We start from the raw sequence: 18279 nt of genomic DNA on the forward strand, positions 1-18279 counted from the left end.
ACTCCTGGTGTAGGTCCAGTGTGTCGATGCCGCAGACAAATGGAATGCAGGTGCCTACTGGCCACCTAACCAACATATGGCCATCACTGGCACCAAAGCAGAACCAGCTTTCATCAGAATACACAACAGACCTTCACTCTATCCTCCAATGAGCTTTCGCTTGACACCACTGAAGTCTCGGACGGTGGTGGTTTGTGGTGAGTGGATTGCACGCCGCAGGGCATCTGGCTCGGAGTTGTCCTTCAAGTAACTGATTTCGAACAGTTCGTTGCATCACTGTGGTGCCAACTACCACTTGAATTGCTGCTGCAGATACAGTCTGCTGCGCTACAGCCATACGCCGAATACGGTGGTCCTCCTCCTTGGTGGTGCCATCGGGAACACTGGAGCGCAGTCTTCTTGCAAACGTACCTTCTAGTGACCATTGCTGCCAGCACGTGTGCACAGTGGAGACATTACTGGCAATTTGTTCTGCAGTAGCGCGGAAGGAACACCCACCTTCATGTAGCTCTTATTATATGGCCTTGTTCAACCGCACTGAGCTGTTGATAATGGCCTCCTCATCGTCGTAACGGCATTCTTGACCTACTCAGAGTCACTACGTCCAATCTTGCAGGTAACTACGCTCTCGCACAGTACAGCCCGTATTTGAAGCAAACCTGATTTGCAACGTCATGGGGCCGCTACTAACGCCACGCTAATGCGATTTGCAGGAAATCTGAATCAATGTCGTCTTTCAGATGTATGAACATGCCTACCAACGGTCGTTAATCTAGCACAACCCCTTCTTGGTGTTTGGATATTTTTTTCTGCCAGTGTATGTAGTAATTACATAATACACATACATATTTGAGCCACTGGGTGTTCCAAATATAAATACTTAACTATCACATAGTGTCGTGCACGAGTGATGTCTGGATTAGCGTGGAATCGTGTGTGAACACACTATTCCACATGTCACCTACCAGGAGGGCACTCCACAGTAACAGAGTCTCAAGCCCCGGTGTTACACGATTATGAAAGAGCAGTAGAACACTAGAATTTCAAAATATGGTACTGTGTTATGTCTTGTTCGTGGTAATAGCAATAAAATAGTTCACTTTTGCAGTTAATGTTCACCTGTCTGATATTCCTGTTAATGCCCTGAGGGGAGTAAATTGAAATTTTATCATATTCATTTTATTACGTAGTGGTTTCTGTCGCCTGGCTGACGAAAATTTCTGGGGAGAACACTGCCTTTTCTGCAAGACATCCCAGGTGCTATATTTCAGCAGGACAATGCGTGGCCACATGTTGCTGCATGAACACGTGCCTTCTTGTTGTCGCAGGATGTCAGACAGTTATCCTGGCCCACCTGATCACCAGACTAGTGGCTAGTCGAAAATGTGTGGGATGTGGTGAAACGACTGGTGCGGCGCTGTGACCCAATTCCAACCATCAAAGGTGAACGGTGGTCCCAGGTGAATGCAGCATGTTTGGCTATACCTCAGAATGCCATTCATACGCGTCGATGCCATCACGCATGGAACAAGTTATCAGTGCCCATGGAGGATTTAGTGTCAAATGGGCAACAGGACACATGCTAAATCTAGGTGACTGAAATGCTAATCGTTTCTGCAGAACATACTAATGAACATTTTCTGTGAATATGAACTTCCTATCTCTAGTCTTTCAAAGTGTTCTGTTTTTTATGAACATGAGTGGAGTATATACAAACATACCTCACTTATCGTGTCACAAATTTTTGCTCTTACTGATTAGTACAATCACATTTTTTCCTTGGCCTAAAAATGTTGTGTGTCATCCCTTGTGAAAGAAACGTGATTTCCAACTCTAGTAAAAGCTTGTGTTGAATGATTGCGGCAAAAGACCCTGGATTCCTGAACTTCACAGGTTAATTTGCACCTTCGTGGAGTAAGCTGTTAGCCTCTGTAATGTTCAGTTTTACTTGCCGATTAGCAACGAGATTGTGAACAATACAGTGAGCCTTTTTATGATTGTATTTTGCATTCTGTTCAGAAGTTCGAATTTTTTAAAAGTGATACAGTGAAGTGCAGCGAATATTTGTTGCGTGATAGCCTATATCTGCCTTTGGAACATAATAGTGTGAAGTTGACTAGCGTGGTGCGTATTTGTCTTGTTATGTCCTAGATATGGATACGGAAAAAATTGTAAATTCCTTTCTAATGAAGACAAAATTAAAATATATCATAAAGTAGACTGGCATCCGCATCTTCAGAGGTGACTCGAATCAAGACAAACTTCTATACCATTGCAGTTAGTCTTGCGCGAATGTTGAAACTCGTACATTCGAATTTTGATTCGATCACTCGAGTTGATCGAAGTTTTGTTGGTATCAAAATGGTGACCAAAGTCATTCCTTGCAGTCGCATATGGTGGAGTGTAACCTCTAATTCATTGTCTAAGTGTGTGACCAGGAAATAATGTTTAATAAACCAGGGTTCTGAAATAAAAGGCTTCTACTAAAATTTGTTTTTAGAAAGAGTGTGAGCTGCAATAATACTTGTTATTTTTATTAGCCCTTGTGCAAATGTTTCATTTTTGTTGTCTGGTGTTATTCATACCTTTCAATGCACTGTTGTAATATAAGCTCCAGCGGAAAAGTTTCTTTCGTGTTTTCCATACCTTTTAATACTTTCCCCTCATCTTTAGAAAGGGTAGATATTTTTTTTTTGTTGTACCCGTGGATAGATGACGTATAATGCCCTCATGCCAGAAAAAATTGTATCGTGTATGACTAACAGACAGTCCTTATTCAACTGGGTGCTCACTTTTATGACCCTTGTGGCTACACCCAAAATATGGGAAAGCTCCGTAGCTTCCTTTATTTCCTAACTAGCTGATAAACCCTGCTTCGCTACGGAATTCTACATTGTATACAGAATTCTAGGATAGGTAGTGTACACGTTGCGAGCAAGGTTGTATTAAATTGCATAGCTTTTCACATTACCCTAGAAACGCGACAGGGAAGTCGCCAAACATCTTTTCTCATATGTAGACTGGGTTAAGGAATTTTCATTGTAATGGTAGGCTTCTTTGCCTACCATCAGTCACAATCAGGTTGGGGAGTTTACATTATAATGGCCAACACTCACTCTCCATCTGCCTTTTTACATTCTTAAAAAGACTGTGTTAGTGGTTTTCCCAACTGAAATTAACATAGGTCATTACAATGACATCAGTAGGAATGGCACGATTAAAAGCAATGCTTTCATATGAAATACTTGATCAAATGAAAAAACACCATTTTCTCACTTTTAACGAAGAGTACTACGCTGCTGATCTAACAGTCCAAAGTTCCAGAGCTGGAATGACCAAGCGTCAGACAGCCGTGATCCGTGAATACTCTTAGCCTTTTTTCGCTGGGGGAGAGTGTCGTCGAACAGTGGAGAGTCCCAGGGTAACAAACGATGTCCTTTTACTAACCTGTTTCCTAGGAGTACCTGATGAGTCACAAACACTCAATTCACAAATCACTACACTGGTGGCGGAAAAATCTATCTGACTTGGAGGCAGATTTTTCCTCTAAGCCAGAGGAAAACTCCCCTCTTCACTGCTAATTTGGAATAAAATGAATGTAGAATTTAATAAAAGTGAAGAGAAAGAAGCTGTTCTTAAGAAAAGGCTCTTTTCAGGGTTGAATTTTGAGTTATTTAGTGAAATGTTGTGCTATAATTTGGAATAGGCCTAAATTGTAATTTTATATCAGGTCATGCTGCTGCTGCTGCTGCTGCTACTAAGTGAGCTTCTGCCTTAAGTGCTCATTCAAAACAGCGTGTCAGAGTAGGGATCGAATAGCTGGAATACTAATGATGAACAAGTGTGTTACGTACCAGCAATATCAGAAAATGTATGAACCAGTGGAATGGCATGCTAAGGAAGAAAGTTTTCTAACTCCCCAGCTAATTCCCACCAGTATTCAGTCAGGCTGTTATACTCGGTACGCAGCAGTAATCCCATCTATTGTAGTTGAGTGGCAGCATAAGAGACAAAGAACATCACAACAAACAATGGTCATTGTAATGTTATTAATTGTTGATCAATTTTATGTGCATTCGATCTTGTAGGCCTTCACAGTTAGTTTTCTTCAGACTCTGAAATACCATCCTTATCATAGTCGGTATGGTAAAACTGAATAAAACATAAACATAAATGATCGGAAATTGTATTCTCTATAAGTTTTGTTATATAGTACTTTTTGATAGGCCAACAACGTACGCATTCAGATATTAAATTTTAGGCGGCTTCCCCTAAACTACAATTTTATCCAGGGTGAATGAAATTGCTTATTACTTAGACTGTAGTTTCTTATTCCCCGTCTCTGTATAATAATTTTCATTAAATTCTGTTAACCCATTTTCTCTTGGCTCGGCATTGATATGGACTTAGCAACGAAAATACAAATTCATGAATATCTGTGTTATCATAGCTGGTACGGTAAAAATGTATAAAACATAAATGATAGGAAATTTAATTCTTTATAACTTTAATTATGTAGTATTTATCTATAGGACCACTAATAATATAAATATTTGAGAATTAACTTTAAAGCCTTCCGCTAAACTACCATTTCACTCAGCGTGAATAAAATGTATAGCCTAGATTGAAGTGGCTCATCCCCCGACTTTACATACTGATATTCATTAAATTCTCTTTGGCCGTTTTCTCGTGATGCGTGTACATACATAAAGATAAAAATTTCATTGTTCCGTATTGAAAAGTGTCACAGTTAAATTGAAATAATAAATATGGTAGTTCAACCTATTCAATACAAGTAAATAAGAGATGTAGAGATCACATTCTTATTTAATTAAAAAAGGAAATGGTACCGGTTTCGACCCCAGTCTGGGTCATCATCAGCCGATTGTAACTCGAAAAACAATGCATAAGTAAGAAAGAAGTTAACGGTCAAGTCCACACAATATCAGTTGAAAAGGCGATATGATGGGGGTAGGCACTGTAAAATTCAGACGAAGTGGAATGTAAGTCACTTAAAAGAAGTAATGCGTAATCTTCCGAACATCAGCACGGCACACGCAATGTTGGGCACTGTCTCACAATGTTCACGAAAAGCAGAGAACAGTTAAATGAGCCAGATTGCATACACCGTCAGGAACAAAGTCGCAACACAATCCAGTCTGGCTCATTTAACTGTTCACTGCTTTTTGTGAACATTGTGAGACAGTGCCAAACATTGCGTGTGCCGTGCTGATGCTCGGAAGATTACGCATTACTTCTTTTAAGTGACTTACATTCCACTTCGTCTGAATTTTACAGTGCGTACCCCTGTCATATCACCTCTTCAACGGATATTGTGTGGACTTGACTGTTAACTTCTTTCTTACTTATGCATTGTTTTTCGAGTTGTAATTGGCTGATGATGACCCAGACTGGGGTCGAAACCGGTACCATTTCCACTTTTAATTAAATAAGAATGTGATCTCTACATCTCTTATTTACTTGTATTGAATAGGTTGAACTACCATATTTATTATTTCAATTTAAGTACATACATACACACAGACAGAAACTACGGAAATGTAAAAAGCGCATTTCCTCGTTACTTGTGGAAGTTACTGATACCATTCTTTTCAAACTCTGAGCAATGAGGATGTGCCACTGCGCACAATCTGGAACACTGATAATGTAGTTAGAATCCAGTGTCTTTCCAATACATCATGGTCAGTTTCAACAAAATTGAACTATGATGAATCTACAGGCTTTGCACCCTATGAGTCTTCCTTTGTTGACAATGCCATTTCTGAATGTAACAAAACCTTGTTTCTGTCACAAGAAAATACTCTTACTTATAATATTATATCCTATAATATACATTTCATTATCTGGTTCTCTTGAACCTTTTATTATACTCTGTTAGAACAAAATATTCCTACGTTTCTAGTCATAGTTTCGATCTTTGGAGAGAGCGACTGTCCTGTGTTCGATTCGGGGAATGGGCATGGCAGACTTGTTGATGATCATCACTTTGGTCTTTGTGTAGTAATGGGCAAGTCCAATTCGTTGTTTACCTTTTCAGCTCTGCAAAGGAGATTGGGCATTTTAAGTACCGAGGAAGTAATTAATATGGTACCGGGCGAGCTGGGCGTGCGGCTGTGAGCTTGCATCCGGGAGATAATGGGTTCAATCCCGTTGTCAGCAGCCCTGAAGGTGGTTTTCCGTTCCCATCATCACCGTAAGACCTATCTGTGTCGGTAGGACGTAAAGCCCCTAGCAAAAAAAATACTATGGTGTCATCAGCATACCTCAGGTTTTTAATCAGTTTTCCGCTTACTTTGATACCACCATGTCAGTTTTCCCTTCCTTTTCTCATCCATTCTCCATAGAATTTAAATCAAATAGGGCTCAGTACACAGCCTTGACATATCTTTTCCTGTTTTGAAGGGATCATTCAGATTATTGGTAACTTTGACTTTACCAGTGCTGTTCTCATACTAAGATCTTAAGTTGACCAGTTGTAGTGGCATTCTCATTCTATTTAGTATTGCACCACCAGGGTACATTTATGTATCGTTCCCGTTCAATCAATCTTCTTCATTCACACCGGCCAATAATTCAATTCGCTGCATTGGGCGATCAAATAAATACGTCGATTTTCCGCAATCTCCAAGACGTCACGCTTATGGGGATCAAAATAAATGTGTCAACTTAAATCTGCAACCTCGCATTAATTTGCTGCTTCAATAGTATATTTCATCCCGTCAAAGATAAGTACTCTTTCACCAACACATATTTTTGCTTATTCTGATAAATTCCCTTTCCACATTATATTATTGATGTCAAATCAGTTTTAATTCGCTGCACGATACCTTTCAGGGATAATTACTGTAACTAAAAAGATATTTTTTTACGTGGAATCAACTGAAGAAGTGAACAGCCTTGTTTTAAAATTCATCCGCATATCCATTTCCACTTAAATGTTGCCGAGAAATAAATAAAACCTTAAATTTATCCATTGATCATCTTATAAGAATTCCACTTAATATTTCTTCTGATAATGAAATGAATAAATAGCAAAAGTTCCAATTTCAATCCTTAACTCCTAGTTTATTCAAAATATCATTGTACTTGGAACGAAATATAATATTATAGTTAACATCTTCAATCATATTCAATGTATTCAGATTCAGAATAAAATATAGTTGAACTAGTTATTGATTGAGATTAAGTCTTTACCTCGTAGAAAGAAAATGAAATAATTGTAAAAATTGTAAAGTCACAGTAATGGAAAGTCAGTTAACATATTTTATGAATCATGTTAAGTATTGACATAAATAAAATATAAGTGAAATATATTTGAAATGTACATGAAGATATATGAAATATCAAGAATGTCCTTTGTAACTTGCACGTATCATCTTTCTCTATCTTGCTTTCTCAAATTTTCATTATAACGTGAGCAATATAAGTAAGTTCCACATAACATGGCTTACAATGGCCATACTATAACATACCAATAAAAATCAAATTAAAAATAAAATATCAATTAATTATCTCTATCAATTGGAAAAAAAAATCCATAATATCTCCTGAAAATATGTGGGAGTAACCTAACATAAAGTACATATGTTCATAAGCAGGTCAACCATCTGGCAGTGTGAAATTTTCATTCAAATACAATCGCCTATTTGCGAAATTTCCCCCTCCAAAAAATCGTAGATGATAATTATTTATTTGCGAACAGTAGTCATTTAAATTATGAAGATGCTTCCTTCAATAAATCATATCTTCTACATAAATTAACTTGGACTTAACATAACATGCGAAATTCCTTTAGAAAAATATCAAGTTTCAATCGTAAATAAATTATTTTAGAATAATCTTTTGATGGTGGTACGCCAATAATAGCCTGTTAACTCAATAACCATGCCTCATCGTATGCATGTCAGTTAACCAGACATCGTACGCTACTATAATTCACATCGCAATTACAACAACTATAACCTATCATTAGCATTATGTTGCATAAATACCACCAATTACTCAAACATATTCATATTTCATCGTATACACTCCATAACTAACATGATTCCTCATTAATCATATCATTCCACATATCCAACATAATATTCATGCCTATAATCTCATTATTCCGTTGTTCATATCATCAATTCTATATAAGAAAATCAATCGTTGCTTTCCTAGCATCGCAATGTATGAATAATCCACTGTCATAATATCATGGAACATTATGGGTTTGTTATAATTCGTAATACAAGCAATTACACATTTCTTGTAAAAGAAAGCATGTGTTACTATATCAGGCTCTTATCTACTTACGTTTGGTGACGATTTAACGTTGAATCATGTTTTACTGTTCTAGAAGACGATCTTATTTCATTTAGCATCGTATTTGGATTGATTTACATTATGAAAGACACATTTCTCTAGCACTAATTCGAAGATGCTGTTTTAAAATCTTTCCACAAATGAAAATAAACATTCCTACACATTGAATATAAACTTACGTTGTCGAAGACTACCTGAGTCCGTGTTTTTAAAGCAATTGTATGGATTCCTTTTCAAAGACACTATACATTGAACTTAGATCCCGAAGAATTAAATATTGACCTTGCTATAACCACATTTTAAATTAAACACACACTATGATTCACTCAAATATGAATAATTTAACTATCTAAAAATACATGGAACTTATCTTTGCTCTCGCTGTTCATCTGGGTTGGGTTTCATTATGGATCTTCCTTGGCCATCGGCTCGAGTGCAAGAATGTGTCATCACTGGGCCATGGTCTGCAGTCTCGGGTGTGCAGAATCAGCGGGTAAGGTCTCCGTCAGAAGTCAACCCCATGGTCTTGATTTACTCAGTCATGATAGCACCGTCGTTTACATGCGATGGAAACATATTGAAGAATGACATTAGTTGCATTATTCAATCACAAAATAAATTATCTTGTCTATTTTCTATCTCTCTAGCAAATTATTCTTCCAAAAGACAATGTTAAAACAGTACTTAAAGTACTTTCTGTTTTGACGCAAATTTAAAATAAATTGGCGAACTCTAATTTCTCTGAGTAGTTCTGGTTAAAAATTTACGGGTTTTGATTGATAACTTCTACCAATTAATCTCTTCTTCTTTTCTCAGTCTTCTTTTACGCCTGATAGTTTCTATTTATATTCAAGAGTTGGCGTAATTTCTTTATATTCAACATTGTCATTATTCAGCAACTCTTCTTCAGTCATCAATTTCTCCTTTCTTCGCGTCCAGAATCTTGCGTGTAACTTCGTTCCGATGTTCAATATCTCAAGTGATTGTTCACCTGCCCGGGATAACAATTAAATTTTCTTAATCATGGCCGCATGGATTCCTTAGGTCTGATTGTCGTAATTTTAACTCATAGCTTACTTGATTCGTTATGTCTGCACTTATCTCGACATGTTCACTGCTTCTTTAATTCTATGGGTCTGTACCTTTACTTTATCATAATCACAGCTTATTTAATTCCACTTGTCTGTATATTTTCTTATAATATACTTTTCTATTATGTAATCCCCGTCATTTTTACCGCGATGCATGGCAAATGTTAGTGTCGTAATTTCCCTTTTTTTGTTTTTTTTTTGTTTTGTTTTTGTTTTTGTTTTTACGCACTCAGGTCAATGAAACGGTACAGTATTGTCCACATTTTATGCCACTTCACACAATCAAATGCTTTCTTATAATCTGTGAAGCAGATGAATGTCAGAATATTGAATTCTCTAGAGCTCAGTACACAGCCTTGACATATCTTTTCCTGTTTTGAAGGGATCATTCAGATTATTGGCAACTTTGACTTTACCAGTGCTGTTCTCATACAAAGATCTTAAGTTGACCAGTTGTAGTTGCATTCTATTTAGTGTTGTCCACATTTTATGCCCTGCACACAATCAAATGCTTTCTTATAATCTGTGAAGCAGATGAATGTCTGAATATTGAATTCTCTGCATTTTTCAATGATTTGTTGCTATTCAGCATGTGTTCATGAGTTTTTCCTGGCATGAATCCAGCCAGCTCTAATGGAATTATCGACTTCGTATCAAACTTTTACTCTTTAGTCTTGCTGATCATTGAAACTCTTGCGTTGACTTCAACTAGCTGAATTTAAAGATAAATTTTTGACATTAGTTTAACATCTGGAGTTTTGGAGAAAGAAAAATGCAAATTGAGAATAACATACATTTACAATAAATCTAAATGAATACTTTTATGTATTACCTGTTCCAAACAGGACCTAATGAAGTGCATGGTAATGATGTTAGATTGTAAGATTTATATAATGCAGTCTGAAGACATTTGTTTCTTTGTTATGCTATGATGTGATCTTGTAGAAGTGTTTCTTGATATTGCACATGGAAGAATTACTGCTTATAATGTTAATATAATGTTAAAGCTCCTGGAGCCAGTGAAGAGGAAGCTATGGAGACTCAGAGTAGTCAGTCGTCAACAGATGACGAGAGTGGTGGTGAAGGGGATGGTCCCCGAGAGAAATACCACCTGAGGAAGACCAAACCAACAGTTGACCGATTCCAGGCTAACATTGGTAAGTTGTCATATATATACATTTGTCTTTAATTCGATCATTAACCCTAGAACTGGCAATGTTAAATCTCATGGTGGCAGCCTTATTTGGCAGCATTTACTTGTTTAAATAAAATACAAAATATCTGCAATATACAAAATAAATTTATTAAGTTTTATATATCTATGTAGAGGTAATACACTAAGGATTGTTGCGGTGACACAAGATTGCATAAATGTACAGCCTGTTCAAAAAGTGTAATTCCTGAAATCAAAATAATAATAATAATAAAACTTTTGATCATATGTATGCAAACTGAGTTATGACCACATGGTACTAAAGCTCTGAAGGGCCTTGGCCTACCAAGCGACCGCTGCTCAGCCCAAAGGCCTGAAGATTACGAGGTGTCGTGTGGTCAGCACGATGAATCCTCTCGGCCGATATTCTTGGCTTTCTAGACGAGGGCCGCCATCTCACCGTCACATGGTTCTTCATTTCTAATCACGTAGGCTTAAGTGGTCCTCCAACCAGCCCTCAGATTCAGGTAAAAATTCCTGACCTGGCTGGGATGTGAACCGAGGGCTTCTGGGTAAGAGTTAGGCATGCTAACAGAGATATATGGATTGTCAATAATGTATCTGTAATGCACTAGCAAAGGTTTCATCACTCAGAAGTATATTCTTGAAAATATTAAGGAAAATGTATTGGCATGAAATCATTGGGAGGCGTGACCTTAGACCACGTTGCGGTATGGGATGTTCTTCATCACTTTGTTTCCGATATGTGGTCCGAAATAAAATAGCTGATAGACATTCCAAATCTGACTCTGTGTTTGATTGATTTTGAATTAAAGGAACTTGGTGCCTTCAATACTTTATTGCATTTGATGTATCTTGCTAATGTGATATCACATAACTTGATGACAAACATGACTGCTGCATGCGTAACAATTTTCGACAATAAAAAATCATACAACCAATCGGAAATAAGCTCGGAAACTGCCATCTTCAATTAATGAAATGAATTTATAAAAATTTAATCTCTCTTCATTACCTTTTTGCCCCCCACCCCCCTTGAAAGGAGTTCCTTCAAGTAACTATTGAAATCTTATATCTTTGATGAAAAATATCACCTAGTTAGAGATATCACAAGAAATCTTTAATTGATTTCTCCTTGTCATCCTTTTCAATGGGAAGAGGGAATATCTTCTTGATGCTTCGGGTGAAAGTTCCACTAGTCTCCGAACAGTGACAACCCTCACCTCACCATCTCGTCCAGGGTGAACTTGAACTATCCTACCCCTAGGCCACTCGAGAGGTGGGATGTTATCCTCAATTAACAGCACCAAAGAATCAAGATGAATACATTGATTGGTATCATGCTGCTTGATGAGTTTGTGCAATTCCTGCAAGTATTCTCACTGCCATCTCTGTCACAACCACTGCCGAATTTTCTGCAAATGCTGCCAACGTGACAAGTGGTCTTCGGGTGCACGATTGAGTCACTCAGAAGAAAATGTGCTGGTGTTAGAACTTCTAAGTCATTTGGATCATTTGGCAAGGGAGTAAGGGTACATGAATTTAATACAGCCTCAATATCACACAGAATAATGTAGGTTTTCTCAAAGGTTAGCATACGGTCCTGTGTTTCAGTTAGCAAATGTCTTTTCATCATCTTTACAGCTGCTTCCCACAATCGCCCAAAGTGGGGTAAACAGGGAGGAATGAAACTCCAGTCTATCTGCTGCTGATCGAGTGAGGAGGTATTGGTCGTTGACCCCTTTTTCAAAAAGGGCTGGATCTCTTGTAGTGCGTTGGCTGCTCCAATGAAATTCTTCCCATTATCAGAGAAAAGCTGCTTGCACAAACCTCTTCTCGCCGTAAAGCGTTGCACTACAGCTAAGACAGCTTCGGTCATTAGCTCCGACACTAACTCCAAATGCACTGCCTTGGTACTGAAGCATGTAAATACCACTACGAAACTCTTGTAATCATAGTAATCATAAATGCAGCTTCTTCTATGGCTTTCTCTTAAAGATATTGGACCTGCATAGTCCACTCCTGTGGTAACAAAGGGTCGAACAAGTAACCTGCCATGCGTAGTTCTGGAACTGTTGGACGGTTACAAAAGCACTTCAGACACCTCTTGACAATCTTTTTTGCTTCTCTTCTGCTGCTGATGGGCCAATATCATTCTCGAGTTGGATGCAGAAGTTGCTCTGGGGGACAATGCCTCAGACGACGATGTTCAGTTTCCGTGGTAATTCTAGTGATGAAATAATTTGCTGGTAGAAGCACAGGATGTCTCTGTAGTGAAGCTAGCTCTGAAAAACAAAGCCTTACTCCAACCTTAATCAGTCCGCCACCATCCAGAAGTGGTTTGAGTGACTTTAGAGAACTCTTCTTTGGGAGGATTTGATTATTAATTGAGCAGAGTAGTGCTTGAGGGAATGCTTCTAATTTTGTCCATCTGACTACCTGTTTCTCTGCTCTACAAGTTTCTCGTATTTCTAGTGAACCTTTTTTTTTCTTGCTGGCAGTTTGAGTTTGCAATTATAAATGAATCTTTGACAGTATGCTACTAAATTCCATAACTTCGGAAATGATGAAAATTATGGTTCATAGTGTGGGTTACTGTAGTCATGTCCTAGTTAATGAACCATGGGCAACGGCTGAATGGCCTAGTAAGTGGCCCTGAGAGTCGGGATACCAGTTGCTATGGAATGGGAGTGGGCATCTCGGACATATTCTGAGTCATGGGCCTCCTTGTACTCAGGCGGCTATACTGAAAGTCAAGAGCTTAGGAAAAGTATCCTTCTGCATGTTAGCACGTCCCCTGTTCCCCCTTCCCGTCTCTGTTCTCCATCTCCGTCACAACAAGCTTATTATTAACGCCGTGCGTCTATCTGACAAGTACTTCATTCTCAAATAGCGAAGCATCAAAAGAAATCATTTCTTTTCACATAGCTGTACTTTGATTACGTACCATACCCATTTATTCCTTTACTGGCCATGTAAAACCTACACATTACTGACGAATACCGAGGCAAGAGAAGCAAGGTTTATTTTTGTTTCATAAAGCAATTTGTGTGAGGCACATGGGGACTTACAACATAAGTATACGATTCCGCTCTCGTGCTACGACTGTCAGTGGCAGTTTCTCACAGTTCAACAAGCTGAAAATCCCACCTGTGAGTGGGATTGCAAAATACAATGTTTCCAGGAATGTTGTTAATGTTGTAGTCTCATCATTCAGAAAGTAAAAACAAACTCATGATCCCCTCATGACAACATTTCTGTAGGTAGAGGGCGGTTACGAATATAAAACAAAGTACAAATTATTATTATTATAATCGAATACGCCAAGGATCCTATTCCCATACCATGTTAAGGCCCTTTCTGTTTTATTTACGGTGAGTGCATAATTCGAACTGAGCTGACAGATAAGCCTACTGACGAACAGCCAAACGAGCAAACACTTTCTATCACATAAATGTGGCATGCAGCTTAGTTGAGTGACATTTCCCTTATCACCTTGATTGCTTGTTTTCATATTGAGACACTTTCTTAAAACTAAATGTTCAGCGACTTTACAGAAAAGTGTCATCAGAAAGACTCATGACATATATAAACAGCCACAGGAGAGCATACGATATAGTGCCACAAGAAAACATAAGAATTCCTTTTCGGCCTTTCGCTGGAGACACTGGATTTTCTGTGGAGTTTAAATTCCACGCGAGCGGCGTAAACACTGGACATAGAAACGCCGGTCAGGTGCACGGTCTTTTTCACCACGTCTTCCACAGTCCACAGCGCATTCTAATCTCATAGGGTGCTGTAAACGTTTAAAACAATTTGTTTAGATTTCCTACTTAATTTTTCTTCACTTTTGTTAGCTTTAAAGTATTTCACAGGGAACTCAAGCGCCACAGCATCACACATGTGTTGCTCACACCTGGCAGCTATTATGAATACTGAACATGCTGTTGCAACCAGTATTGCCAACAGTTTTCTTGAATCCATCTTCAGCATCGCAAATATTATGTGAACTTATCAGCAATGGCATAAACTCGAACAAAGATTACTAACTACACAGTGCAATAAGATATCAATCTCATATTAAATAATTAATATTTTGCTACGTGCACCACTGAGAACAATAACTATTGATAGTCGTCTACGTATGAAATATAAGAGTTGGTAACGGACCCGAATAACATACAACCTGTGATATATTTTCCATATTTATACAGGGCAAAAATTTTTAATTTGTCAAGTCAGTTCACCAGAATATCTAACCAAACCGATGGAATCTCCTGACTTCAGGAACAAGTAACAAACCTAGGGAACTATTTAGCACTGCAGAAGCCTTTTCACTGACCAGAAGCCTGACTAACATCAAAGGGACCGCTTAGGTCTTGAGTTGACTCTCAGTATAGGACTATACAATCCACCAGTGGTCCACAACTCGTTAAGAGGAGAGGTTCTCACTTGGACTAGGTGTAAGTAGGATAGCATCCTGCTTCATGAATTTACCGAGCTCGGAACATTCAAAGCAAGCCTCGGACCTATGGAAAGTAACGGAGTCCCACTCCAATTTGACAGGCGAGGGACTCCTCGGAAACAATGTGGGGAACAAAATGGAATTCAATGGGGAGCTATCAATATTAATGGGGCTTATGGAAGACAGAAAGTAGAACTGGCTGAGTCAGCAAAGAGGATGCATCTGAATGTGCTAGGAGTAAGTGATATTCGGGTAAGCGGAGATAGCGAGGAAGAGATTATAAAGTGTACTTGACGGGTGTTAGAAACGGAAGGGCAGAGTATGAGGTAGGGCTGTTTATCAGGAATATATGGCACGCATTGAGCATTGAAGCATTGAGTGACATTGTGGTCAGGGTCAACAGCAAGGATAGAATAGTGCTAATGGGCGATTTCAATGCAAGAGTTGGAAATTGAACTGAAGGATACGAAAGGGTGATTGGTAAATGTGGGGAAGATTTGGTAGGGAATGGAAATGGGAGGGATTTTCTGGACTTCTGTGCTAGTATGGTTTTATTAGTTACAAATACATTCTTCGGGCATAAGGCTATTCACTGCTACACTTGGGAAGCTACGGGTACCAGATCCATAATAGACTATATCTTAACCGACTTCGAATTCAGGAAATCTGTTAGGAATGTACAAGTTTTCCAGACATTTTTCAATGATACACACCAGTATCTGATCTGTAGTGAACTATCTCTAGGCCTAGGGTAGAGAAAGTTGAATCTGTCTCAAATGAATAAGGGTAGAAAATCTCCAGGACGAGGAAATTGGACAGGAGTACATGGATATGATTAGTGAGAAGTTTTGAACAGTAGACAGTAAGCAGGTTCAGGATATAGAAAGAGAATGGGTGGCTTACAGGGATGCTGTAGTAGAAACAGCAAAGAAATGCCTAGGAACAAGTGTTTGCCTTTTCCCATCTTTACAAACGTCTTGGTGGAATGATGAAGTGAGAGCAGCTTGTAAACGTGAAAAGAAGGCTTATCAGAAATGGCTCCAAACAAGGGCCAAGGCAGACAGGGATTCGTACATACACGAAAGAAACAGAGTGATTCAAATATGTTGAATCCAAAAAGAAGTCGTGGAAATATGTAGGTAATAACCTGGAAAGGCTAGGTCAAGCAGCAGGGAATGTTTTCTGGACAGTAGTTAAGAATTTTAGGGAAAGGGGGGAAAAAAGGAAATGAACAGTGTTTTGAGTAATTCAGGTGAACTCATAATAGATTACAGGGAATCACTGGAGAGGTGGAGGGAATATTTTGAGCATCTTCTCAATGTAAAAGGAAATCTTCCTGGTGGTATTGCGAACAGCCAAGCTCGTGGGGAGGAGGAAAATGATGGTGAAATAATGCTTGTGGAAGTGGAAAGGATGGTAAATAAACTCCATTGTCATAAAGCAACAGAAATAGATGAAACTAGACTTGAAATGGTGAAGTTTAGTGGGAAGGCAGGGGTGAAATGGCTTCATAGAGTAGTAAGATTAGCATAGAATGTTGGTAAGGTACCTTCAGATTGGACAAAAGCAGTAATTGCACCTATCTGTAAGCAAGGGAACAGGAAGGATTGCAACAACTATTGAGGTCTCTCATTGATTAGTATACCAGGCAAAGTATTCACTGGCATCTTGTAAGCGAGGGTGTGATCAGTGTTTGAGAGGAGGTTGGATGAAAACCAGTGCAGTTTCAGACCACAGGGGGGCTGTCAGGATCAGATTTTCAGTATGCGCCAGATAATTGAAGAATACTTCGAGAAGAATAGGCAGTTGTTTCGTAGATCTAGAGAAAGCATATGACAGGGTATTGAGGGAAAAGATGTTTGCCATACTGGGGGGACTATGAAATTAAAGGTAGCTTATTAAAATCGATCAAAGGCATTTATGTTGATGATTAGGCTTGTTGGTAGGATGAGTTCTTGGTTCGGGGTACTTTCAGGAGTTAGACAAGACTGTAATCTTTCACCTTTGCTGTTCGTAGTTTACATGGATCATCTGCTGAAAGGTGTAAAATGGCAGGGAGGGATTCAGTTAGGTGGAAATGTAGTAAGCAGTCTGGCCTATGCTGACGACTTGGTCTTAATGGCAGATTGTGGCGAAAGCCTGCAGTCTAATATCTTGGAACTTGAAAATAGGTACAATGAGTATGGTATGAAAATTAGCCTTTCAAAGACTAAATTGATGTCAGTAGGTAAGAAATTCAACAGAATTGAATGTCAGATTGGTGATACAAAGCTAGAACAGGTCGATAATTTCAAGTATTTAGGTGTCGTGTTCTCCCAGAATGATAATAAAATGAGATTGAATCAAGGTGTAGTAATGCTAATGTAGTGAGCTTGCAGTTCTGATCAACAGTATTCTGTAAGAAGGAAGTCAGCTCCCAGACAAAACTATCTTTGTATCGATCCGTTTTCAGACCAACTTTGCTTTACGGGAGCGAAAGCTGGGTGGACTCAGGATATCTTGCAAGTTAGAAGTAACAGACATGAAAATGGTGAGAATGATTGCTGGTGGAAACAGGTGGGATGAATGACTGGAGCGTACATGGAATGAGGAGATAAAGGCTAATTTGGAATGAACTCGATGGATGAAGCTGTCCACATCCGGCTTCAGTGGTGGGGTCATGTGAGGCGAATGGAGGAGGATAGGTTACCTAGGAGAATAATGGACTCTGCTATGGAGGGTAAGAGGAGAGGGAGACCAAGGCGATGATAGTTAGTTTCTAATGATTTAAAGATAAGTTACGTATATTTGTTGAAACTAGTTTCGGTCTTACCTGAGGCTATTATCAGTCAAAATGAAGCTTAAGGCAAGACATGAATATGGATAAAATTTAAGCTGAGCTGCATTCTAGATGATGCTTAACATGGTCTAAATAAGGCCACAGCGCTAGTTGCAAATAGAGGATTGTGGCTACGTGTAGTAAGTTCACAGAGGCTGGCAGATTGATCGCTGCAAGGCATAACAGTCTTTAATGATTATGTATGTATGTATGTATGTATGTATGTTTTTTATTTCACCAAGCTCACATTGAGAGAAGCAGGTGAATGCTGAGATTTGACACAAAGGCTTATAGGCACTTGGTTTTCTTTAATATTTTGTTTCTGTTTGTCATCTTCCTCAGCCTGTAAAAGTGTGTTGTGTAGAAGTCCACATTTCTTGCATTTAGGTTCTCTACAATCTTT

At 38.6% G+C, this 18279-nt stretch overlaps 1 protein-coding gene across 1 annotated transcript in view; it reads left to right on the forward strand.

Annotated features, from left to right (window-relative positions):
- LOC136876441 (ATPase family AAA domain-containing protein 2) overlaps positions 1–18279 on the forward strand; it is a 456642-nt gene that overhangs the window by 142831 nt on the left and 295532 nt on the right. The window contains exon 8 of the mRNA XM_067150416.2: positions 10427–10576. Within this exon, the coding sequence (XP_067006517.2) occupies positions 10427–10576 (150 nt within the window). The remainder of the gene's footprint in view (positions 1–10426; positions 10577–18279) is intronic.

Source organism: Anabrus simplex, chromosome 6, assembly GCF_040414725.1.
Source record: "Anabrus simplex isolate iqAnaSimp1 chromosome 6, ASM4041472v1, whole genome shotgun sequence".
Taxonomy (NCBI): Eukaryota; Metazoa; Arthropoda; class Insecta; order Orthoptera; family Tettigoniidae; genus Anabrus; species Anabrus simplex.